General features: G+C 41.0%; 1 protein-coding gene across 1 annotated transcript in view; it reads left to right on the top strand.

Moving 5' to 3' along the window:
* The first annotated feature begins 16,827 nt into the window (after positions 1-16,827).
* Positions 16,828-27,573, top strand: part of CLIC5 (chloride intracellular channel 5) — a 146,588-nt gene continuing 135,842 nt past the window's right edge. Inside the window, exon 1 of the mRNA XM_054569445.1 lies at positions 16,828-17,361. Coding sequence (XP_054425420.1) covers positions 16,843-17,361 — 519 coding nt within the window. The 5' untranslated portion in view covers positions 16,828-16,842. The remainder of the gene's footprint in view (positions 17,362-27,573) is intronic.

Genomic DNA, 27,573 nt, shown 5'->3' with positions numbered 1-27,573 from the left:
GTATGATAAAGGAAACCATCAACAAAATGAAAAGGCAACCAGATGAATGGAGACAATAGTTGCAAGTCTATATATAAGAATTGCAATATATATATTTGAATATATAAATGTATATTTGAATATATTCATATATATTTGAATATAAAAAGCTAATATTCAAAACATATAAAGAACTCATATTGCTGAATAGAAACAAAAAAATCTAATTTAAAAAATGGGCAGAAGATCTGAATAGACATTTTTCCAAAGAAGATATATAGATGGATTACAGCTGTACAGAAAGGTGTTCAACATTATCAGTCATCAGGGAAATGCAAATCAAAACCTCAACGAGATACCGCATCATACCTGTCAGACTGGCTGCCATCAAAAAGACGGGAAGTAACAAGTGCTGGCAAGGATGTGGAGAAAAGGGAACCCTCCTGCACTGTTGGTGGGAGAGTAAACTGGTGCAGCCACTGTGGAAAACACTGTGGTGGTTCCTCAAAAAATTAAAAATAGAACTGCCATAGACCTAGCAATCTCACTTCTGGGCGTTTGTCCAAAGGAATCCAAAGCACGAACTTCAAAAGATATATCCATCCCTATGTTCATTGTCATATTATTTATAATAGCCAAGATATGGAAACAACATAAGTGTCCATTGATGAATGAATGCATAAAGATGTGAGAGATAAAGAGATATATAAATATATATATAATGGAATATTATTAAGCATAAAAAAGGATGAAAAAGTGCCATTTGTGATAACATGGATGGACCTCAAGGCTTTATGCTAAGTGAAATAAATCAGGTAGAGAAAGACAACTGGTACATGATCTCACTTATATGTGGAATATAAAAAACAAACACCACCCCCCCCCCCAAAAAAACCCCAAATCAATAGATGCACAGAATAGATTGGTGGTGGTTACAATAGGCAGAGTGTGTGGTGGGGAGGAAACTTATAAACTGGTTTTTGTTTTAGTTTAAATAAATTGAATATGTAATTCGTTCAGGTGCCCAGGCCTGCCTCCTACCCGTCCTCTCACAGAGAGTCAGTTGTCCTGGGCGGGCCTGTATCACCATTGTTTTAACCCAGCATTCCACCCACGGAGGCGAGTCTACCTCATCAGATGGTCCTGTACCAGTTAGGGCAGTGACTAACCAGAGGCTGGTTCCACCTGCAATCAATGAACAAGTTGGGTTGCCATTTTAGATTACCTCAGGAAAAAAAAAGAGTTAATGACAGAAAAATGTACCAGAGAGTTATATTTATATTACCCATAGAATTGCAGATGTTTCTAAGCAAACTACCTCAATATACATTGAATTTTAGCCATCAAGACATTTCATTAGGGTACCTGTGGATCACCCATAGTCTGGAAGGACGAAATTCAGGTTTCAGGTTTTCTCCTCTGCTCTCCTAGGCGCACCAGGTGCCACTGGCAGCCTCAGTCCATGTCATCCGTGTTCTTCAGGAGGCTTAGAGAACGTTTGCAAGTAACTGAAGGTCCCGCAAAGACCGATATTTCCAGGCCTTTGCCAGGTTGCTTTCAGTCTGTCTGAGCACACTTGGTTTTTCACTTGCACAGGTGGCAAGCAGCAGAGTGCTGCCCTAGCCTGCCCAAATGTGCATGAGAGGAATCAGCCCCAGCTGGGGTTAGGGCTGCAAGTGTAGGCAGAAGTGTCTGCTGGCTGCTGCTGTTTTATCTTTTTAAACATTTTATTAGGAAGAATCTCAACATTTAGAAAATCTGCCTGACCTTTGACACAGTACTTAACCTGAAACTCAGTTTCCTCCAGTGTAAAATAGAAAAACTAATTGCTCTATAGGGTCATTGTGAAGATCAAATGTTCTTTAGGACCTCATTTCCCCCTTAATTTTAAAATTTAAGACTTGTTAAATGAACTATTTTTTTAAAGGGGGTATTGAGCTTTAATGTGACACATGCAAATAAAATATCTTAAACATATGTTTTGAACTTCAGGCACCTTATCCCCAGAGCGAAATAATTAAGAAATGGAAAAAGCCGTCAGAACCAGATATTGTGAACTGCATCTGTCGCCTAGAGCTTTAGCCTGAACAGCTCCGGAGCCGGCGCGGGGTTTGCGCTGAGGGCGGATAACAGCGCCACCTGGTGGAGTATTAGTGCAACACAGAGTTGTTTTTTTACCAGTAACTATTTATTTTTTTAATTAATTAATTAATTTTTTCGAATACATTTGTCTCTGCCTATCCCCCACCACTTTCCCTTGCCCCCTCCCTCCCTCCACTCTTCCCCTTTAGTTTTGTCCATGAGTCCTTGCTATATGTTCTTTTACTTTCCCCTTCCCTACCTTTTCCCCCGCCCCCCCTTCCCTCTTGTCTCTGTTGGTTTCTTTTCCTTTCAGTGCAACACAGTTTTTAAATCACGAGGATGATTTTTGGATTTATCTTTTCTTGCATATTACATGTGTTTGTCTTTGTTAAATCATGTTCATTTTTATTGCATTAAATATCACTCTGGTTCAATCATAGACATCTGCTATTTTCCCAGACATCTGATATTTTCCCTGACTCTAGACTTGATTTTATTTATTTATTTTTAGAGACAGGAAGGGAGGGAGAAAGAGAGGGAGAGAAACATCAGTGTGTGGTTGCATCTCACGTGCCAGCTACGGCAGACCTGGCCTGCAACCCAGGCATGCGCCCTGCAGTGGAAATCAAACCGGTGACCCTTTGGTTCACAGGCCGACACTCAATCCACTGAGCCACACCAGCCAGGGCATACAGATCTACTTTTGCAGAGCATATCTTTTAAAGGTTTTCTCTTAATGATCACGGCAATCTTTAGCTGTGAAAGTTCAGTGTCAGCCATTAGGGTATGCAGGCCCTAATCTTAGTGTTGTAAACACTCAGTAGGTAATACCTGTCTTACTGTATTTTTGGAAAAATCATGCAAAATACTATCTATAAATGTCTTTTGAAGTTTGTCATTACTGCAAAATAACACCCCCTTTTTTATTACATAAAAATCTTTTATTACAAAATCATAAACCTATAATTCTGTAACAACAATTATCGCACTGAAGCACATCTAACATTTTAGGTGAAATGTTCAAATTACGGTCCATCTCTTGTAAGACATTAATATACCCTACCAACCACACTCAATGGCTACTTCTGCTGGACCCTATAGGTGCAATTTAGAGTACTTATAGGTATCAGGGTTATTGAAAGAAAATAACTTCCAAAATGCATAATAATAAATGCAACGCACAGTAGAACTAAGTTCAATTAACACACTAACATGTCCTGATTATTTATGTTACTGATACATTTTTGCCCCTTCATAATCCATTCATCCTTAGCTCTTACCCCAATGTGGCTTGGTGGTAAGAGAGTGTTGGAAACTAACAGTGAACACGCCTATGTGATAGGCCAGGCTCTGAGGTTTTTCACATACTTTTTCCATTTAAACTTTTTACCAATGCTTTGAGGAAGGTGTTATTTTTGCTTTTTACAAATACGGAAACCAAAGCTCAGAAAAGGTAAGCGGCAGAGTGAGCATTTGAAGTCAAAGTTTTCCTACCCCGTGTTGCATGTTGCTAAAGCATTTTGCAGTTCATTCTCCCTTCATCTTCATAATTTTTGTTAAACACCTCAATAAACCTGAAGTTGCTTTTTCTCCTTTCCACAATTCCATAATTTTTCTTCTCTGGTCCCCACATCTGCCCCCTCTGCACCCAAATGTACACCGAAACCAAAATAGAATTTAAATATGTATAGATAAATTGAGTACACCATTTGCAGACAGAAACACTTTTTAAAAGATCATCGGCAGTCCTAAGATCCGTCGCAAAGCTGTCGGCGTGCCCCTCTCTGCTGGGCCATTGCTCCCGTGTGGCACTGTCACACCCTGGGAGGCACACAGACCTGAGAACTATGGGTTTCCCATATTATTGTCCAGCTGGCTGCACCAATCCCTTGTTTACACAAAATCCTTTTCCTTTTAAGAAGTCATTTGGCTCTACAATAAAGAAAAATATCCTTGAATCTTCTAAATCAACAAATTATACCAACTAAATGTTTCAGTTTACGATTTGAAAAATACTTTGTTGGTCTTACACAAACATTTTTACATTCCATGTCTGTACACTATATAATGTCAAAAAGGGTTTTGGTTTTGAAGTGAACACATTCTCAAGATTTTATTGTCACATAATAAGACAAAATATGAAGCGTAGGACTGGACCACTTGGACCCTTCTCTTCTTATCTCCTCCCAGTTCGAAATGCTCACATCCCCAAACAGCCAGCCTTCTCTTAGATCTGCAGTGGGGCTCCAGCTCATTCAAGCCTCAGCATGATCTTCTTTGTCATTTTAGCCTTTCTTGCAGAAAATCAACTTAGTCTGCCCACCATAGCCACTCTGCTTCCTGTCTGATTTGCCACTTCCCCTGCACATAGAGAATCCTTGCCCTTTTGTACTGTGTTACTTTGGGGTGTTGGCATTCGCCACACTTCTAAAAGGAAGTCCAGTGGGGTTTAGGAACATTTACCACATTTGTGAGAATGCTACCATCCCAGAAAGCACAGTGTCAAAAATTTTAAAAGCAGAATACAAAGTTGAATGTGATTCCAATTAAAATATGTATATATGGGTAGAGAAGGAGTAAGAGAATGTTAACATATTTATCTTTGGTAGCAGAATTATAGCTGATTTGTACCATCTTTTTCTATAATCAGCATGAACTACCTTTATAATCAGAAAGAAATATTCTTAATATAAATATATATCTTTGATGTCACAGCAAGAACTCAAAATGGTAGCTGTGTACCTATTTCAGTGTAAGACTATGTTTGTTGTGGAATAACTCAAGGTCATTGGCCTTGGGCAATACAGTTTAGAAAATGTAGAACTGAAGTGTGAAAGGACAGTGGAATTATAGAAATGAAGTTGCATTTCAAAGTCCAAAACATAGTCTTAAAAAAAAAAACAAAACCCAGAGGCTTTTCCCCATCTGTCCTGAATGGTTCGCAGTAAGAATTTGTATTATATGTGTTATATAGAGATGTAGAGAATGTACAGAGTGATTACTCAGAAGATTACTGAGATAGATTAATTTCGTTTTTATAATACAGAACCAAACTAAATCCCCAAACAGTAAAACCCTGAAACCCTTCAAATCACAAAATAACATCTCCAACAATGGAGAAATGTGCAAAGATGAAGACAGCACAGTGCAGTCAAGTTGTCCATGGCAGGAAGAAAGCACATTCTCTTTAGGCAGAATAACGGAGATTGCGAAGTACTCAGCCCAGTCAACTTAGTGTTCCTGCAAGTTCCTTCAGCACGCATGCGGCCGCCTCCTCCAAGGGCCTGGTCGGAGGAGGCCCGCCCCACCTCTTCCTTCTCCACCCGGAGGTCAGCTATCTGGGCATCTCAGGCTCTGGGCATCTGCAAGTTCATCTGCTTAGAGTTGTTTTTCCTCTTCTTCTATAGAGGTTCTAGAGAAGTGACAGAGCCCGTAAGTGGGCCAGACAAGGAGGCTTTGGTTATGTTGGAGATGCATAGGAAGGAAGAGAAGGCAGGAAACCAGGCCCACTCTCAATTAGCAGGAAGGACAGGGGACGGCTGGAGGGCATCGCAGAGCACGGGCCCCGGGGCTGGGTTTGTGAACCCAGCCTGGGTGAGAAGACAGTCAGGGCCGAGCACCAGGGGCAGGCAGAGGACAAAGAAGGATGGCCCCGCCTAAGAGCATGAGGGCATATAGTTCCAATGAAAATCCAATGGCACATGTCACTGGACATGCACATAAGGAACACCCAGAGAAGCGACCCCCAGGGAGAACAGAAGAGGGCCACGTGAACACACATGCAGAGACTGGAGAGACAGCGGCCACAAGCCAGGGAATGCCTGGGGCCACCACAAGCTGGGAGAGGCCAGGACAGATTCTCCCCCGGAGCCTTTGGGGTGAGAGTGACTCTGCGGACACATTGATTTTGACTTCTCGCCTCCAGAACTGGGAGAAAATACTTTTTTCTTTTTTCTTTGAAAAGGTGTTGGTTTTTGGTGCTCAATTTCTTCAGTAAACTTATTTAAATAAGCTTGTTGTCCCTTCCCATTCATGTTAGATTTGCCAGTGAAAAGGATTCTGTCATTCCCCCAGTCTTCAGTGTTCCTCCCTTTCCTATTGTCTTTATTTATCTAAGTAGTAAAACCCCGTAAATGGCTCTGACCCAGACTCCTCCAGGACCTGTAGGACCTCCCCCAGAGAGCATAACCCTAACCGGACGGCACCGAGGTGAGCCAGCCACGTCACAAGGCAAGCTGTGGATGACTGTTTACAATTTGAAGACTAAGAAAATGCAGTACATTGGGGGGGTGATATGCAAGTAAACATTCATTTAGAGATACCATGGTGGGGTATAATGGCAGAGTCAGAATCGCGAGGAATGACATTCAGAAAGTTGGAACAACTGTGAAGGTTATGAAAACAAAAGCTATGCGATGCGGCGGGGCGGGGCGGGGCGGGCGCGGGGAGCGGTGTTTGCTGGCGCTCGGGGGAGAGGGCCGGGAGGGCGTGTGGGAGCGGCCCGCAGTCACAATGACTGAAATGACTCCGCAAACCGTCCATCCGTTCCCTCCCCGTGCTCACATTGGAATGCGGAGGTCTCTGTTGCGATGTGCCAGTAGGCCAGCTGCTTCAGTAAGCAGTACCAGCTACTGGAAATGGTTTTCTCTGAGCACCTTTTGCTGTATTGAGTCCAGATGGAGTTTAAATGGTTGTGGAATTGAACTTCTTTCTGTGCTATGTGTCTGCTCAACCTCAGTTTCATTCAATGAGCATTAAAGTCAGTTTTCTGATCTTGGCATTCAAAGCTGTCAACAGTATTCTCGTTGTCTGTATTTTTCCGTAATTGGCATACTCCAATATGATCTACTCTCTATTGTTATGAATTCTCAACTGCATCATATTTACACCTTAACCTCCCTTCTCTGCTTCATTTGTCCAGATTTCATCTATCGCCTACGATCCTCACTTTCCCTGCCCCTCCGCCAGCCTAGAGTGACCCCTCTCTTTTCTGAAACACTACAGCCCAAAGATAAATCCCCATTTATTTGTCACTAAACTTAATACAATACTTTACATTGTTAGTTAGCTTCTTTGTTGGAACATTGTATCTTAATCGGATTTAAACTCTTAATGTCATGGGCTATAGCTTATAGCCCTTTTTATAACCTTTATATTTCCAGATTTCATATTTTTAGCTGGATCCAGAATATTTGCTTATTCCTCAGAATAAGACAACAGAAGATTTCATATTGTTATCTTAGGGATAAAGTTTAAAATAATAATAGCAGTGGTAGTAATACAGTAGTACCCCTTTATTCATGGGAAATACATTCCAAGACCTCCAGTGGATGCCTGAAATAGCAGATAGCACCAAACCCTATACACTCCATGTTTGTTCCTATAAATGCATACCTTTTCTCTTAAAGGAAACACAGTACAGCTTCTCTTTGTCGTATCCAAATTGCCAGCATCACTACTCTTGCATTTTGTGGCCGTTATCAAGTAAAATAAGTGTTATTTAATACAAGCACAGCAATGCCACCACCGTTGATCGGAGAGCCAAGACAGCTATGATGTAACTAGTGGGCAGCAGTGAACACAGCACAGATACAGTGGCAGAGGGAGGATTAACCCCTGGGTAGGACAGGGCAGGGCTGTGTGAGGTTTCGCCACGCTATTCAGAGACGCACAGTTCAAAACTTGTGAATTGTTTATTTTGGGGATTTTCCATTTAGCATTTTCAGACCATGTTTGACTGCAGGCAACTGAAACCGAGAAAAGCAAAAGTGTGAATAGTGGGGAGTACTGTAGTAGCAATTGAAAGCCAGCCAGGCACTGCGATAAACAAGCTTCTTACCTACTTTACTCAGGTAAATCCTCCAGTAACACATAGTATTATTCTCATTTGACATGTAGAAAAACTGAGAATTAACAGAGAAAACAGGAAGTGAGAAATAGGTCTTTTTCAAAAAATGGAAAATGAGTTTTTACCATTAGCCTTTCATTCCTTTGGATCAGCTTTTGCATTTTTTTTTTTTGAAATGAACATATTACTGAGTGGGGAAGTCATTAGTTTGTTGAGAATAAGTAGCTCCTCAGAGGAGAAAAGTAGTGATGAGGGGAGGGGCGAGGTAGAGAGGAGAGGGAAGGCAAGCAAACAGACGTCCCGGCACTGGCGAGAAACTTGCCCTCCTTGGAACACCTCACTAGCCTTTCCCCACTGGGTGACTCTTTTCTTCCTCTTCTGAAGCTGAACACTACTGATGATTTCCCTCGAGCCAAGGATAGAAAGTCATGTTTTAAATCACAGGTTTACCAATAGCAGGGCCCACTCAGTTACTGCAAGACCTGGTTCAGGGCAGAGCCTCACTCTCTTCCTGTGCTAGGAGTCTATGTTTTGAGGATTTTCAAATTGGCTGGAATGAACGGATATTAAATTCAAGCGAGTACTTCTAGGGAAGGTCAAATATTTGAGCTCTGTTGGAAATTTAGGTCTTCAACTTTCCTCAACCCCTTCACCTTGAAATGCTGAACAGATTCCAAGCCCTTTTCAAATAGCCTTTTTTGACATGTCCTCTTTCCCCTTCCTCATCATCTGCAAACCACTGTTAAGGACTGTGTGGAGGGAGACCCAAGGGAAACAATGTGCATTGCTCGCTCCCAGTCTGAGAGGCTCTAGCTGGGCTCGCATTCTTGGGGGCTAAGACGTTTCTGTGTTTTAAAGATCAAGCAATTCAGAGACACTGCCTCTGTTTGGAAATGAATGGCCACTGAGTCTTCAAGTGTCCCCGGCATCTTATCAGGAGTTACCAAATCTCAGCATAAATGCAATAAGATGCAAAACATTGTATCCGTTAGAATTCTCTTCAAACGGGACACCATGTGTGTTCGAAGAAGTTCTTGGAAAGCCTATTTGGGAAGGAAGGTGAGAGGACCACTCTCCCAGACCAAGGGTGAGTGCAGCTTGTCTGAAGATGCTCTGTAGGAGAGACTGGAAGAATTGATCTTTCCTCAGAAAGTGGAGGAGAAAGAAAGGCAGAAAGGAGGTGAGTGGGTTTTGGGGTGGGGCCCGTGACATGGTGCTACCTAATGTCATTGCTTCCTTTGGCCCCAAAATCGCCATTAAAGCTATGAAATTTGGGGGGTGTGAGTAGGTTTCTTTTCATACAGAAACATGAAAAGATGGCATTTTGTGCTTAAATGATACATGGATGGACCCAGATTCAGAGAAAAAAAATTGAGGATGAAAATTGTGAAACTGGGGATTTTAAGGCATGTTTCCTCAAGCGTGTAAGGACTGGGGAGACCCTCACTGATGCCTGGGTTATAGTAAGTTATGTAAGATACCCTGAAAAATTCTTAATGATGTTATCGATGGTCACCTCCCAGCACTGGTGGCCAGGACATTGCTGGCATCATGGGCTTAATACAAACTCCTCTGCCTGGTTTGTTCAGCCTGACGGTTGTATTCCATGGAGTAGTAGGGTGGGTTTAATGATCACTTAATGACAGTAACCTAAGAAATTTTGCTCCCAGAGGAGGAAGACTAAGACAGCTATCAACATGGAGCTTCCTTGCCCATGGACTATAGATATGGTCTTTAAAATCTTTTGCTCAAGCACTCATTAAAAGAATTGTTAGAAATCATGTAACCCTTGTTAAATTTTTCAGTTGACATAATTATATGAAATTATTTGCTATATACTCTTATGTCTGGCATCTTTCATTCAACATACTATCTGTGAGATTCATTTTGTTGTCTGTATAAGTAGTTCATTCTTTTGTTATTGCCAACCAGCATTCATTACGGTCATGCACTGCTTAATGGTGGGGATACAGTCTGAGAAATGTGTTGTTAGGTGATTTGCCATTGTGTGAACATCATAGCATGCACTTACACAAACGTAGATGGTACAGCCTACTACACACCTAGACTGTAGGGTACAGCCTATTGCACCTAGGCTACAAATCTGCACAGTGTATTACTGCACTGAATACTGTAGGCAATTATCACAACACAGTGGTAAGTAGTTGCATATCTAAATATATCTAAATATAGAAAGTGTATGGTAAAAATATGGTATAAAAGATAAAAGACTGTACACTTGTATAGGGCATTTACCATGAATGGAACCTGCAGGACTGGAAGTTCCTCTGGGTGAGTCAGTGAGTAAGTGGCAAGTGAATACGAAGGCCTAGGACATTACTACTCTATCCTACTTTAGACTTTAAAAATAGTGCACACTTAGGCTACACTACGTTTATAAAACAAACAGGAGGTTAAATGTAGCACACAAGAGAACAATGCAATCAATGGACATGGTGAACTTGAAATGTGTGAGGCTTCTGCTTGGCAAAATGGAGCGTGTTTCCCAGCAACCGTTTTTCTAAGTAGAAAGAATGCACTCTGAAATAAAAATAAAAGATATAAGATAGTAAGTACATAAAGCAGTAACATAGTCACTTATTATCATTATCCTGTTTTTTCACTGTAGTTAATGGTATATGCTATAACTGTACACAGCTGGCAATGCAGTCACTGGTTTTTTACATGGGCAGCACCACAGACATGTGAGTAATGCTTTGCAGTACAATGTTATGAAGGCCACGACATCATTAGGAGACAGGCATTTTTCAGCTCCCTTATAACCTTATGAGACCGCCCTTGCCCATGCTGTCTGTCATTGACCAGAACATCGTTATGCAGTTGCATGACTGGGGTGAATACACCTCAGTTTGATTATCTGTTCACCTATTGCTGGAAGTTGCCAGTTTTTGAAATTAAGAATCGAGTTTTTCTGAGCATTTTCATACACTCTTGTTATGATGACTTTCATATTGACTTTTTTTCTTGGATATATTTCTAAGATTTGCTGAAATTGTTGAGTCATAAGGTAATTGAATGTTTTATTTTATAATAAACTGCCAAACAATTTTATAAGTGGTTGTACCATTTTACATGCTCACCATCAATGTATGAGAGTTTCATTTGCTCTAAATCTTCACCAGGACTCTGGTATTATTTGTCCTTTTAACTTTAGTTATTCTAGTAGTATAAAAGGATCTCGTTTAATTGGATTGCCCTCATGGCTACTAATGTTGAGCTCTCTTTAGTGAGCTTATTGGTCATTCATATATCATTTTCTGGTGAAATGCCTATTCAAGTTTTTACTCATTTTTAAAAATAAAAATTATAAGATAGTACACTTAGCCTAGATACATCTCAATTACTTCAAAGGTTAACAGACTAAATGGTCAAATTAAAAGGCAAAAATTGTCAGACTGGAAAAATATATAACTTTCTAGTGCTTATACAAAAAGACACAAAAGTTGAAAGTAATGATGTGGGGAAATATATACCTAATTATTAACCAAAAGAATGCTGATATCAGAAAAAGGCAAAAAAATATTACTAGAGAGAGAGAGTGGCATTTTCTATTGAAAACCAGTCCCTCTACCAACACGATATAATAATTCTGAATCTATGTGCATCTAATAATATAGCCTCAAAAATATATAAAACAAAAACTGAGAGAACTGAAATAAGAATTGGATAATTGTAGAAAATATTTTAACTTTCTTTTGTCAGTAACAAATATAACAAGCAGATGAAAATCAATAGGAATATTAAAGAACTGAATAACAAAAATTAACAAACACAAACTATCATCTATAGACACAATACTTAACAATGGAACAACATATGTTTTTTCAAGTGCACAAGGAATATTTCCAATTTCCATATTGGCCACATGCTGGGTCATAAAGCAAGTCTCAAAACAAATTGCAATAGATTAAAATTTATAGAAGACTGTTCTCTGACCTTAGTGAAATTAAGTTAAAAATTAATAATAAAAAGATAACTAGAAAATCTTCAACTATTTGGAAATTAATCAGTACATTTCTAAATAATTCATGAACAAATGGGGGGAAAAAAAACCCTGAACATAAAATAAGTATTTTGAACTGGATGATAAAATAAAACATATCAAAACTTGTGGGATGTAGATGAAGCTATACTTATAGGAAATTTAATAGATTTAAATAGATACATAAAAAATAAAAAAGGCTGACCACCAGTGATCTAAGTATCCATCATGATTTTCTTGAGTTTAAAAAAAAAAAAACAGCACAATAAAACCAAAGAAAGGAAAAAAAGGAATAATAAAGATAAGAGCAGAAATCATGAAATTGCAAAGAAATGCACAATAGAGATTATTAATAAAGCCAGTGATTCTCTAAAATAATAAATAAAAGTGATAAATTCCTAATTAGACTGATCAAGATAAAAAGAAAAGTACCAATCACTGATAATGAGTTTGAAAAAAGAGAATATTGTCCTAGCTTCTACAAAAATCACTGAAACATATTATTAGGATATCTTAACAGGTTTTCTATATAGACTTTGCTACTGTGAAGAGTTTATGTTTATTAACTCAAGCAAGTATTCAAGTTAATTTGGTAGTTATGTTATTTACTTGAGGATTTAAATAGATAAAATGGCATTTCAGTTGCTAAACTGATGTTTTTTGAGTTTAGTCAGAGTGACCGAGTTCTATCTATAGTATATGAAAAAGCCTGTGTAAAGTAACCAAATTGAGTCTTTGCACATGCAAAGCGGAAGACTAGACATCGACCCCAAAGTTGTTCCACATCATGGGCAGGTCTGCTCTTAAGTCCCAGTTGGATCCTTTCTGTTGAATTACTAGTTTGCAAATTTCCTCAGTTGTATGTGCACATAAGATCACCTCTTACACATATTTATATCCTGCATATAGAAGAGTGGGTAGCATTTTGTCCGGTAGAGGAAACGATATGAACACAGGGGCGGGACATGGCATAGTGGATTCAGGGAAAAGCATTTATCTGGTGACATAGTAGGACATTTGGGGGACAGCTGTCTGGACAAACAGGCTTTGTTCTGAGAAAAGTCTTGGAACAGACACCTCTCTGTGTGTGCTTGGGGTCCACTGAAGTTTTCCAAACATGGGTATGACATAGCTTATGTGTATGAAGGGAGACACCAAAAAACTGTACGTTATTTATAAAAACGTGTGTATTTATTTTTACATGTTTAAACTTCAGCCACCTTCAAAGTTCTCTCCACTTGATGCAATTCATCTATCGAGACTTTTTTCCCACTGCTCCAAACAGTTTTTGAACTTGTTGATTTTTATGCCTTTTAGTGCTTCTGCCATTTTTTTGTTTCACCTCTTCCACATGGACAAAATGTTTCCCTTTGAGGACTTTTTTCATCCAGGGAAGCAAGAAAAAAGTTGCTCGAGGTGAAATCGGGTGAATAAGGAGGGTGGGGTATGGGGGTCATGCCATTTTTGGTCAAAAACTGCTGAACATTCAGCTCAGTGTGGGCAGTTGCACTCGTAAATCCCTCATCATGAAATGGGCAAGGGCCCTGAAAGAGTCTTCAAAAAAATTCACTGAAGCCAAATGCAGCTTCTCACAATAACACCGGCTGGTACATGGATACAGAAGGGTTCCTAGAGCACTCAGCCAGCGGGGAAGCCTGTACTACAAGGGGGCCCACCCTCCAGAAGATAATTCTGGGCTTTTGGAGGGTTCCCTCTTGTATTTCTGAAAGCACACAAACATTCTTAGAACTTCTCAAGCTAATGTATATGTGTCTTACTTCCTTTCCTAGGTTATAAACAACAGACATAGGGAACCCTGAAAATATTTTTACTGATAAATTGGTTGGTGGACTGTTCCTTTCATAAGTAAACAAGCCAACTTGCTTTATACAAAATGCTGTGGGAGATCCACTTCTCAGTTATTTTCCTGCAGAAGTTTACAATATAGGAAGGAGATAAGATTATACACATAATACTAAAAGAAACTAGACCAGGAGTCTAAATACATTTACATGAATACATGAATTCTAAATACATTTCCCCCATTGTGGTTGTGTGGTTGTTTATAAAACAAGTATTTAATAAGCTCCTATTTTATGTCAGATATCTGCTAGACTTTAGGTATATAGCCATGGACAAAATATTGTGGACTTCGTTCTCATGAGACTTACATGTCTGGTGGAGGGTAAAGATATCAAATAATTATAGAAAGTCATTCAACAAACATGCACTGAGTACCTAATATTGGTCAGGCAGTGTTCTAGGTGCTTCAGATCATGATGAAAAAGCAGACAGAGAACTGTGCCCATTCAGGGTTTATATGATAGTTGGAGCGGACAGAAAATCAACTCTTGACATAATAAATAAGGAAAGTATATGCCTTAGTATAAGGTGATATGTATTATGGAAAAAGTAACAAAAACTCAGGTAGGTGTTTTTGGTAATGGGAGAGGTTCACAGGTAGGAGTTGAGATAGATCGTCATATTAAACAGAACAGCCAGAGTGGCATCATTGAAAAGAAAGGGTGTAAGAAAAATTAGAGGAGTTTGGGGAACTGACTATGCAGGTATCCGGGGAAGTGTACTCTGGGCAGTGGGAACAGCCACTATAAAGATCCTACTGTGGGAACATTCTGGAGTGTTCCAAGGCATAGCCAAGAGGCCAGGTTGTCTGAAGCAGGGAAAGCAAGGGGGAGAAAAACAGGAATGGGGAGCCAGTGTACATTTTGTAGGGCTTTGTGGGTCGTTGTGAAGAATTTGGCTTTTACTGAGAGAAGTAGGGAGCTATCCCAAGAGGTTGGGCAGAGAGTGGTACGACCTGACTTACATTGTAACACAATGACTGGTTTCGTGTTACAACCTGTAACTAAATCATGATAGGTGTGTCCTGAAAGGGACAAAAGGGGACCGAATTTATAAAATGTCTCTGTGCTCTTGGGCCCTAAGCTTCATCAGCCCCTGCTGCCTCCCTGGGTCATCCCAGTGAGGACTGGTAGCAGGCTGTGTGCATATGCACAGGTTGCAGAATATTGCTCTTTGGTAATAATGCAGAACAGCACAAAAGCCCGTGGCCGAGTATGAGTTGCACACTGGAAGTGTTTTAGCAATGAAAACACACGTCCTTAAAAAGGGGGACAAAAATTTTATGTCTAAAGCACAGATTACTTACGGTATGTGAACAGCTATTTAGTCTGTCTGCAGTATTTTAATTGCATGGGGAAAATATCTACAAAGGATCTTTTGGGGGTCAGGTGAGGGAAGGGCGTGATGATGAGAAAAAGTTGGAAAATGACGACTTAAAAAATGCAGTGAGTTGCAGGAAGATCTCTGAGCTCGAGGTTAGGAAACTGCAGCTGAAATCAGCTCATTAACTCTGTGAACTTGGACCACTAGCTTCCCCTTTCAAGATTTCAGGATTTTCTCAAATGTAAAATAAAATGCTAGACTGAATGATCCCTCAGGTTTTCTCCAGTGCTAAGATCTGAGGAGGAACTGAAATGGGGTTTCATTCGGTTATAAATACTTGATTCTGGCACCTATGGTAATTTGTCAGGTATTTGGACTCCTCAACTCTCACTTTTCAATAACATGAGAGGTAAGTGTCAGTAGGTTTTAAAGTCTGCCTCTGACCTCTTTCATTTTATCTATTCTTTGAGCTAGAATTCTAGAATTCCCAAAACCCAGAATTCTAAAAATACTGTGGGTATTCATCCCACAAACTTTCTGGATGGAATATTGGAGCTAAGGGGACAATAGAGTTTTGTCAATAAGATGTTCGCCAAATGCTCTGAAACCTGTCAACCACAGCTGCATTGCGTCTCAATTTTCACATGATTTCTAGACATAAAGTCCCTTTACAATTTATCTGGATTGCCACTTCAAAGAGAAAGATGTATGTGATGTGGTGATGAGAAGTAGGAATTAACAGATCAAGGTAGCAGATTCAAAAACAAAGCCTCTATTTCCATAGCTTCTATACATGACATCTACAGGCAAATTTATGCACCAAGTTCTTTGCTGCTTATTCCAGAGCTGGGCCAATTATACTGAGCAAAACTTGAATATTTCTTTCTGTGTCCAGAAGAGGGTTTTAGTTTCTCTTCCTGGTTCTCCAACTATACTTAAAAGTCCCTTGAAAACAGAGAATGTATCTTCTAACTCTCATGTTTAGTGTTCAGTTCAGTATCCTGTTTATAATAAAATCTTAGCGAATGTTTGTTGACTATAGTGAACACCCAGATTTAGGAAGGAAAAATAAAACTCAAAGCTGTAAACCTTGTGGTCCCTTATTTTTGGTGGTCGGTGCTGATGTGCCCACAGGTGAGAGCATTATCTTTATTTTCTCTTCTGCCATTTAATCACCTAGTGCTGTTTCCAGATAAGAAAGGCAAATAGGGATCATTATTTAACTGGAGTACATATAACTCATTTATCACTGGGTATCAATACTCAATTGTTATGTGTAATGAATTTAGCTATAAATATACATTACATTGTGAAGAACTGATGTGCAGGGACTTCTTGACTGGGGAGCAATACGAAGAGGGAGCTCTGGTTAGTGACAAATAGTTAAATATTCAGAATTTTCAGTGTAGACTGGGGAGAAATTCAAGTCAACCTTTAGTCAATCCAAAGAACTTTGGAGTTACCGGCAATGATGAAAACTCCAGAGTCTGGTTGAAAATACCCTAAGGAGTGAAGGAGTTAACTGAGTGTGTAAGCTTTATCTGGTGGCCAGTGAACTTGTGGTTTGCTGATTAAAGTCTCTGGTAAATGATTGTTAAGAGACCTGTCATTGATAGCTGTTGCTGGTTTCTGCGTTTCAAAAGCCCGCTGATTCCTCTGCGAGGCAGTGCTGCATCCTCTGTCCCTTTACTCACTTCAGATGTACTCAGGTCTGCTTGCAAAGGGATCTATCAGATACACAAACATGAATGACGAGGACTACAGCACCACTTACGACACAGTCCAGAAAGAGATGGCGTATGAGGTTCTAGACCAGCCGGCAGAAAATGAAGGTGCCCTTTATAATAACATCCATGAAGACTTGAGGGCAGAAAACGATTTATATGCCACTGAGCTGGGAACCAATGAATACGACTCTCTATCAGTTTATGCTGTTGGGAGAGAGGAGAACAGCTTGGCCTTTTCCCACCCAGAAGGAGGAAGCTACCTCCTGCCTGATGAGGTATGTCCCGAGTCCCAGGATCCACAACAAGGTGAGCGCCTGGAGGACAGGGACATCTCGACGGAAGAAACTCAGGACCGGGAGACTAGCCCAGAAGAGCCACAGGAGAATGGAGGCGTGATGGAGGAGAACCTGCCTTCTTTTTCAAGCTTCACCGTCCAGCAGAGCAGTGAATATTCCCCCACCTGCTATTCTGCGGATGATGGTTTGGAAGAAGACAAATCAACTTCCACGAATCCTGAGATCCACCTCTATGTGAAGGTAAGGGCTGCCTCTGACAGGCACGCCTGCAGATGGCATAGCTGGTGTTTCATTTTGCTCTGAGTGACCGGGGAAAGATGCCCAGTGTCAGGGTCCTCGGACCTCAATATGTATACAAGAGTGGGGCTGATTCAATCAGTCATTCCGGGGTTCATCGGGGTGGCTCAGAGCTACAGCAACTGGAACCTGCATGTAAAGTGTGTGTCTCATTACTGACTGTTACATGCCAATGGCAAAGCATTTTTTAAGAGTTGACTTACATATGAGCTGAGATTGCTGCTCAAATCCTTACCTTGTGACAGACGTTAAGTACATTTTGTCCTGTCTGGTAAAATTTCCTTCATCAGCATGATTTTTAAAAACAAAACCAAGGCTTGTGAGAGAAAGTCGAATCTACAGTCAGGTGCTGGAATTTCCTTCTTAGCATTTCTAAAGTCACAGATACTTCAGGTAAATGGTCCATAAATGCTACCTCTGACACCACGCTTGCCCTTTTGGTACCAATATAACTAAAATATCTGATGAAGTAAAATGATTTCAGTAGTAGTAAGACGTTAACTGTCAGTGTTAATGTTTAATGCTTATGGTATTTAAGCAAAGAACTTTGGTGATCTTTGTATGTAATAAAAATTATGGCTATGAATATTATTAAAACATAAAAAGCATTTCAGGGCTGAAAAAAAATCATCCTAATTATTCAAGATGGCAGAACATTTTTCCCCATGTTCACCCCCCACAATATTCACATTTACATGTTTTTAAAATTGAACACAGTATATTAGTAATACTGTTATTTTTTGCTAATAAAGATGATTACTCTATTACCTATAAAGCTCCAGTTCACTCATTTTTCCCTTCCCTGGTTTCCAAAAACTCTTCTAGTGAAATACACTTTATTTACTAATTTAGTACTTTGTTTTCTACTCTGTACTTTTCCCGAGTGGTTTTGTGTATAAATTGTGTCTCCTTTATTCTACCACAGGGCCTTTTAAAAAAGCAACTAGCGGAGTGTGTGGCTCATACTTAGGTACCTAACAAAGCTTGCCAGTATGTGCTGAGCATTAGAGGGGAATACGCAAAGGCCGGGCCCTCATTCTCAAGAAAACAATGTGGTGCAGGAGACAGGCTCACGCGTGGCTAGTTTTGGTGAGTAGAGGAGTGAGCAGAGTGCTGTGGGCGTTCGGCGAGAGAGGGGACCTTGGGGCAGATGCATTCCAGCAGCCTTCCAGCCTCCGTATCCACATCACCACTGTAATCATTTCTAAGAAACACCCATTTTTTAAAAGTGAGGACTAGGTGTATTTTTTCTCAGGACAAAAGTATCCATGCAACTTCATGCAACACCCAATCATCATCATCCTTGGCACTGAGACAATTATTTGTGAATTTGGCAAAGTGTTGATTTCACCAGAAATTAGCCTTCACTTCACAAACAAAAGTTGGGGGGAAAGAGGTATTGGCATCTCCAGTTGGTACTGGCAACAGGAAAAACTGCAGGATAGTACCATGTGAGTCCTAAAACACTTATGATCCGTAGTACTACAAAGCAAATATTGGATTTAATGAACTTATTAAGCTTACATTATTTTTATTATAATTGTGTTAATGAAGATGTTACAGAGTATACCATCGACCTTGAGTCCCATGTGTGGTCTCCTTTTTAAGACTATTCAGCAGAACTTGGTAAGAGAGGGGCAGTTAGAGTCCCTGCTTCTAAGTGACCCCCTATTCCCTCTGCAGATTTTTATGATGTTGAATAGAAATATAATATATGAAAATGGGTAAAACAGGCTGTTCTGCTTGCACGGGAGTAGAGGGTCTGAGTGTGACTTGCTCAGGCTCCTCCTCCCTCCAGAAACCCAGAGCAGGTGTTGGAAGCCCCAGATACGATGGGGCTCAGGTGCGATCACCATCTTCCTAGTGGGACTTACTGCGGCACAGTCCTGGGGGTCCTTCTCCTGGGCTGTTCTAGTGTAGAGAGGGCTGTGTTCACACCTGTTCTCACTTGGTACATTCCCACCTGTTCTAGACCAGTCTGTAATTCTATGTCTAAAGAATATTTTATTGAGGTTCTGCTATTTCAGGGTATTGGCCAATTACTTAATGACCATGTATCCTTTATTTATTCATTCAGCAGATAGTTATTGTGTCAGGACCTGGGTTTACACCATGAAGAAAATAAAGTCCATGTACTTTGCGTCCTGGTGGCAAAAACACCTGAGGGACAAATAAATGAGTATATATAAAACACATCCAATGGAAATAGTGCTGTAAAGAAATATAAAACAGAATAATGAGTGGATTCATTTCCTATGGCTGCCGTAACAAATTACCACAAACTCAGTGTCTCAAAACAACACAAATCAATCTCTCATGGTACCTGAAGTCAGACCTGGGTGAGTTTTATGGAGCTAAAGTCAAAGTGTCAGCAGGACTGTGCTCCTTCTGGAGGCTCCAGAGGAGAACCTCCTTCCTGCCCTCCTCTAGCATCTAGGGGCTGCCAACTCCTCGCTCCTGCTCACATCGCTTTCCCTTTCCTCCCTCTGCTTCGGTCTTTCTTTGGCCTTCTTTTGACCTGACTGGGTCCCTCTGATAAGGAGTCTGGTGATTAGCTTGGGCCCACCAGGATAATCCAGGATAAACTTTCCATGGTAACGGTATTAATTTAATACCCTCCGGAAAGTCCTTTCTGCCACACGAAGTAACATTCATAGATTGCGAGAATTAGGACATCCGTACGTTCGGGAGCTGCCCTTCATCTTCCCACAACGGGACCAAGTGATGGTGAGTGAGGGAATGAGAAGGCAACAGGGCTGGACTGGGGTGAGGGAGGGAGGTACGGTGATAGTGGATGAGGCTGGAGAGGTGGAGGCGGGCACAGATCACAGCAGGTCTCATGGGCCATTGGAAGAACTTTCACTTTTGCTCTGAATGATGTGGAAAGTCATCAGAGGATTTTGGAAGGAATAGTCTTGGCTGTCTTTTTGATAAAAGAGAAAAAGTAGAAGCAAGGAGAACAGTCTGAAGGTAATTTAAAATCTAGGTAAGAGATGATGGTAGATTGGCCTGTGGTGATAGCAGTGGAGGTAGCATGAAGTAGGATTGGGATTATTCTGAAGAGAGAGTCCAGAAGTTCTGCAATGAATTGATGTGGAGTATGATGAAAGAAAAGAGCCAAGATTCACTCTAGGGGTTTTGACCAGAGCCACTGAGTGGAGGGAGGTATTTTTCTCAGTTCAGCTATGGACCCCTTGTCCAGGAACATATGAGAGAGAAAACGTGCCCATACAGTCATTCATGTATCTTCTCTCCTCCCTCCCTTCCTTCTTTCCTTCCTTTGTCTTTTCCGCCCATCCAACATTTACAACATACTTACTACATGAAAGGTGCTGGGTAAGAGATGAACACCACACACCTTAGGCCCAACTTTTCTATAGGGAAGACAGAGAAACACAATTTTTGAAGACAAAAAGAAAGAAATAATAGCTTCTGGGTCATTGGCTGAAACCACAAGGTCTCTTATTGAAAGTGTCCATCTATGTCGAAAGGAGGAGTTGGTTCAGAATTTGCCACATAGGATTATGAGATTTGTCCTGCTGCTTTCCGCTAAAACTGAGGGGCCTGCAGAAATTTTTCTAATTGTGTTTGTATGTGTGTGTATGAGAGCGAGAGAGAAAAGGAGAGGAGAGGAGAGGACAGGAGAGGAGAGGAGAAGAAAGAGGAGAGGAGGGGAGGGGAGGGGACGGGAGGGGAGAGGAGAGAAGAGAGCAGAGGAGAGGAGATAAACAGTCTGGAATCTTGTTTACTGCAAAGGAAAGAAAGTATTCTGATGATGGTTACTTCAAAGAAAAATGGTACAAATCAACACTGCTTGTCATGCACATAATTGATATCATTGACTATGAAAAGCAGTATAAGTTGCAGAGCAAGTTTTGAAGTCGGGTTGCATGAGTTTGAGCCCTGGCTTAGCAATTTAATTTCTGTTAAATTGTTTAGCTTCTCTCGGCCTCAATGTCTTTATTGGTAAAATTAATATTGTAATGACATGCTCCCCAGAGTTGTTATGTAGATGAAATAAAATAGTTCATGTAAATTGTTTAGTATAGTATCTGATGTATAGTAAATGCTCAATTTGTAGGAGCCAAATTATTATTATTGATAGTGATGAATTAGAACCATACATGAAGTAATATTTTTGTTTGAAGTACATTCAATAATTGTTAGTAGACATTCACTACATGTTCCATTCTGATCTAATTGTATCAATAATGGAACTGATCCTGATATGAGCAGAGTCATATTGTGGAAAGAGCAGTGGTCAGAAAATTCTAACACAACTTTGTCGATAATTTGCTATGAAATCTTCCTGGACCGAAGTTTCCTCATCTTTGAAATGCAATCCCTTTCAATGTCTACAATCTTTGATTTCTTTGAAATGCAACCTTCTTCAACTCTTATAGTCTTTCACTTCACCTGGTCTCCCATGTACGGCACCACCAGTTAACCACTCTGCGAGGCTGCTCAATAACAATTATGAGCTCTCGTTTTGGTTGGAAGGGCTACCGTGAGACCCACACTCCTTTCCACCATCAGCTCATGTGAAGCCTGCGCCCTGGGGAGCATCTGCAAAGCTTGTCTCTGGTTAGATGCTCACAGAGCCCCTCACAGAGCTGCCAAGGTTCTGCACTGACCAATTCAAGGGGCATCGCTCACAGGAAATGTAAATAACGTCCCCCTTCCAAAGTCGGACAACGTAACAGCCCTGATGAATGTTTCCTAGCCTCATAACCTGGAATCTTTGTTCTAAAGGAGTGAATCCCTATAGTTTAGCTCAGCATAGTGGAAAGTGTCACAGAATTGTCAATAATTATTACAGCTGGAGCACAGGAGCCTGATGCTGTTCTGGGGGTCATGGTGTCAAAACAGGGTATTCAACATAATACATGGGATGTTAGAATATTATAATTAGAAGTTTAAAATTTACAATATTTCACCCTGGCCAGGTAGCTCAGTTGGTTGGAACATCATCCCAGCCACTGGAAGACTGCGGGTTCAATTCTTGGTCAGGGCCCATCCCTGGGTTGCAGGTTTAATCCCTGGTCGGGGCACATGTGGGAGGCAACTGACGGAGGTTTCTCTCTCACATGGAAGTTTCTCTCTCTCTCTCTCTCCTCCCTTCCCCTGTCCTCTCTCTAAAGTCAATAAGTATATTTTCAGGTGAGAATTAAAAAAATTAAGCACTATTTCTATTTAATTTTATCTAGTCTTCTTAAATGTTAATATTTTATATATTTCACAATGTGCACAGTGTATTCTAATAGTAACACATTAATATAATTTGTAAATGAATAAATATAAATATATTGTGGGTAAATGCATAAGTTTTGTATTGATAGGGATGTTCCATCTTTAAAAAGAAATCTTACTGACTCACAGGTTTCATGTCACCGTCTGTGGGACCAGGGCTCTTTCCTTGACCAAGATCTGCTGAGAACAGGTCCCCTTGCCTCCCAGGTATTTCCTGGGAGTTTTCATAAGCAACACATTTAGACCATTTGCCTTGGAGATAAACAAAAATTCATCATTGCTGGTGAGAAACTATACAATCCCATTGAAGGCATGAGGGGAAGTGAAGCTGGATTTGGATGTTGAGAGGTGATTCAGTTGGGGAGCCAGTGAATATTACAACAGGGAGCTCAGACTAAGCAAAGGCACAGCAAACACACACTTGTTAGCACTGGATCTTTTTGGCTGGAGTGAAGAGAAGCTCCACGTGGGTGCAGAGCTGACGGTGGGGTCGGAGACCTAAACGGGCAGTCTTTCATGGCAAACTAGGGACTTGAATTTCATCCTGAAGAGTGTTGCATGTTTGGGAAGAAGATATCATGAGCAAAGCAGTGTGTAAGGGGATGGACAAACAAATTCAAAATCATTTGCATCTCCTCTGTGGAGCAGGACCAAACAGACACACACCAGACTTCATTTCTAATATTAACCCAAGTGTTTAGACATAAATACATTGTGTATAAAAAGAATATGTATTTTAAAGTTATTTTTTCATTGCACTAACTATCTGGATATGTCCAAATATTTAGATCTTTGGCTTCATACAGACAAATTTCTGGAAAAAGTTAACAAGTATCATATTGATTTGTATATTATTTATGCAAGGTTCAGCACAAATAATGTCCCTTTTTATTACAAAATCTCTTATTACAAAATCATAAGCATGTAATGCTGTAACATAACAATATCACACTCAAACACACCATATGGCATTTTAGGTGAAATGTTCAAATTAAAACTATAAATTATTGTACCCATATTATTACCCTACCAACCACATTCAAGCAGACATTACTTTTGCTGGCCCCTGCATGTATATCTAGTTATTTATACTGGAGGATATATGGATTCAGCACGAAGTTTCAGTTGATGTTGTTTCAGTATAGTTTCTAATAAAAAAGCGTTTGTATGGCCTGGCTTAGCCTGGTGGGACCACCCAGAAGTTGCACATGCAGATGTCTGGAAATAGCTGGAGCCCTGAAAGGCTCTTCCTGCTCCATAATCCCTAGGAACAACCTGTCCGAAAGTCAGTAATAAGGACATGTCAAAGTATGTCCTTGGAAACATTTATGAGCAGCTGCAAGTCCAAGCCTGTTGCATGTGCCCATTTGTCCTTTCCTGGAACCAAAGAAACTTATAGAAATGGAACAAGGAACAGGTTTGAATAAAGATTTCTATTCTTGTCATAATTTCTTGTTTAATTAGGGTGTCGGGAACACCATCGAGTCCAAAGTTTACTCAAAACTATTTTCTAGGCATATGGACTAGTTGACTCTGTGAATCAATGCTGTAAATTAAAGAAGTCACAGAATTGTAAAGCTGTGGCAAGAAAAGTGAAAACAGGGGTTAAGGAACTTGCCCAAGGCTGCCTGTGACTAAAGAACAAGCCAGGACTTCAGCCTCTGAATCTGGGTCCCTTTTTAAATTGAATATATTGCCATCCCTAGCCTGGGGTGCTGGATGTTCATGACTATGCAAAACTCTATGTAAAATTTTGTGCAGAAGATGGTCCCAGGAAGGTCTGTGAATCCTCAATGTTATCTATCTCTGTGATATCTCCAACTTTCCCTACCTGGGTACTCATCCCTTGCCTGTACGTCCATGTTGATTTCGTGACTCTGGGCCTTTGTTCGAATTGTTTCTTTTCAGCTATCCTGGGATAACCCACTGTCCTTTCAGATCCAGCCTAGAAGCCACCTCTTCGGGAAGCCCCTTCTGGACGCTCTAGTCTCCTGGTCTCCTCTGTGCCCATGAATTGCCTTATCTCAATGTATCAGTTTGCTAGGGCTGCCATAAAGAAGTTCCACAGACTGCACGGCTAAACCAATAGAGATGTTTTCTCACAATTCTGGAGACTAGAAGTCTAAGATCAAGCTATTGGTAGAGCTGGTTCCTTTTTAGGCCTCTCTCTTTAGTTTATAGGTGGCCATCTTCTCTAGTGCCTCCACATGGTCCTTCATCTGTGTGTGTCTGTGTCCTGTTTTCTTCCTACAAGGCCTTCTAAGGTACTAGGGATTATGACTCAACATGTAAATGTTGGGAAAACACGATTCAATCCATAACACTTAATGTTATAGTAACCTCTTAGTGTCTTTATAGCTCTCTCTAGTTATGAACTCTTGAAGGAGGGTTCGCCTTTCATCCATTTTCATTTATTTGGTCCATGGCTACTTAAGTGAGGACTGAGTGATGGAGGAGGGAATAAGTTACCCCAGGATCCTCAGGGTATTGAAGGAGGAGGAAGGCTTGTCCCACTGGCCTGCAGCAGTAATGAGAGTGCTGCTCCAGGTCCCCTGTATTAGTTTTGTTGGGCTGCTGTAACAAAATACCATACAATTTATGGCTAAAAACAACCGCAATGTATTCTCTCGCAGTTCTAGAAGCCCAAAGTCTGAAGTTGAGGTTTTGGCAGAGCCACACTCCTTCTGACAGCTCTAGGGGAGACATCTTTGCCTTTCCCAGCTTCTGGTGGCTCCTGGCATTCCTTGGCTGGGGGCTGCATCACTCCACTCTGCCTCCCGTATCACAAGGCCCTGCCTTCTGTGTCTCTGCATCTGGTTTCTCTTCTCTTCCCTTGTAAAGACTTGTCACTGTGTTTAGGACCCACCCTAAGACAGGATGATTCAATTACGTGTAAAAAGACCGTTAAAAAAAAATAAAGTCATATTGACAGGTTCTGGTTGGACATATCTTTGGGGATCATTGAGTTGAGGTGAAGCAAAGGAATCTCTAGACACGGACAGCCATTCCTGGTTCCTTATTTCCCATCAAGTTCAAGGGGTTCTGTGAGAATTCTGTGGAGTGTCTGTATCTTCATTTCATTAGTTCTCAGGCATTTGTGAGAATGCCAGGCACGTTCCTGGCATCATCCTGAATTTGGGCAGAAAGCCAGTATTCTGAATGCTTAATTTGATTTGTTGAGCTGTGAGGGAGTGCTCCAGTCAAAGGACTTGAGAATTCACCCAGCAGTTGGTGCTAAACAGTGCAAGGAGCAGCCTGTGGTGACAATGTTGCCACAGCTAATTCAATGTGCCTGTTTCTGGGCCTGCCTATGTGTCTCTGCATCAGTATAATTGACCAAATACTGTTTTGTCAGTAATCATATATAGTCAGCCAAACACAGTGACCAGGAAAAAGTGAGGGAACAGAACATCAGCTGACTGGGCTGGGGCTGCCAATCAGAACACTGAGGAAGGGCTACAGTGTTAGAATAGTGAATGACATGACAGATCTTTTTCTGGACTCCCATTTTTCAAATGATAAGTCACCAGAATGTTAGTTCCATGAGGAAAGGGACCACGCATTGCTTATCTCTGCAGCACAGTGTCCTGTGGGGCAGCTCCGTGAGGGAAGGGACCACACATTTTTTATCTCTTCAGCGCAGTGTCCTGTGGGGCGCTGGTCTTATCACAGGGGGCTTTCTCAATGTTGGTCAAAGTAAACCAAACACACAGACAATTTTCACTCACCTACTGGAGTAAAGATCATCCCTTGGAACAATATTACAAATCAGATACTTAACTCCCCTGTGTTACGCCTTGCCCGTAGCCAATGCCATTAAGTTCACCCTTGAACATCATGTACTAGGGCCTTAGGTCCTGTCCCTAACAACCCAAGAGCCTCTCTGGCCCTTTCTCCCACCACTCCCTGCATCGCTCCCTATGCCCCGGGAATGCTGAGCTCCCCACAAATGGGATGCTGTGCTGCCTCACCCGGCTTTACCCCTGAGGATCCCTCTGCCTGCAGCATCTCTTCCCCTTCATCATCAGACCAACTCGTCCTTTTCTCCCTGGACTTCTTTTCCCTGGGAAGCCATCTCTGAACCCCCAGGTTGTTTTGAGTGATATTTCATCAGTGTTTCCCTCCATCTCAGGGCTTAGCACCTAGCACTACAATCATTCAGGTAAAGGTGAGTGAACACCTTGTTCTTTGCTACACTGAAAGTTCCACAGGGAAGCTCTCTCTAGTCACATCTTATCTTCCTGTGTGTGTACACCCACCTTCAGCACAGAGCCTGATCCATAGTCGGAGCTCATAAATATTTGTTGAATTGAATTAAACTGATGTGGTAATGAGAAGAATAGTTCTTTTTTTTTTGAAGGGAAAGCATGTCAGTGTTTTATGGAAAAATTGGTCAGTGTTCAAATAAAGGCCCCTATGTTCTTGTATTCATTTGTATTTGCCTTCGAGGCGGGGTTGGGTAGATGGTGAGTCCTGATAAAAGCCAGTTGGTGGGAAGACAGGAAAAAAGAGATGGGGAGAGTCATACTGACTGAATGCTCATTTTGAACCATGCTCGGTGTTAGGTCACATACCTTATTGACATTATCTCTTTAATAAAAATTAAGAGCTAGGTCCCTGTCTGGATTCTGACATGGACTAACCGTGAAACTTTGGGAACGTCATTTGCATGCTCTGGGCATTAAATTTCTCACCTGTAGATGAATAAAAGCAAACAGTTAGAATGAGTTGAGGCCAAGAGCCTCCACTGGTTCTAACCTGCTATGTATGGAAGCTTTTCTCCCTTACAGTCCCCTTCCCATGGGGACTGTGGGACAGGGGACATCTTAAATTTAAATTCTTCCCATGTTCGCGGAAGTATATAGTGAATATACTATTAGGTAACTCTGTGATTTTTAAAATAGG

The sequence above is a fragment of the Pteronotus mesoamericanus genome, unplaced genomic scaffold (assembly GCF_021234165.1).
Source record: "Pteronotus mesoamericanus isolate MK-2021 breed Mesoamerican mustached bat unplaced genomic scaffold, CSHL_Meso_final contig_20, whole genome shotgun sequence".
In the NCBI taxonomy this organism is placed as follows: Eukaryota; Metazoa; Chordata; class Mammalia; order Chiroptera; family Mormoopidae; genus Pteronotus; species Pteronotus mesoamericanus.
Note: the sequence above shows the minus strand (reverse complement) of the source record. Positions and strands in the feature narration are given on the sequence as shown.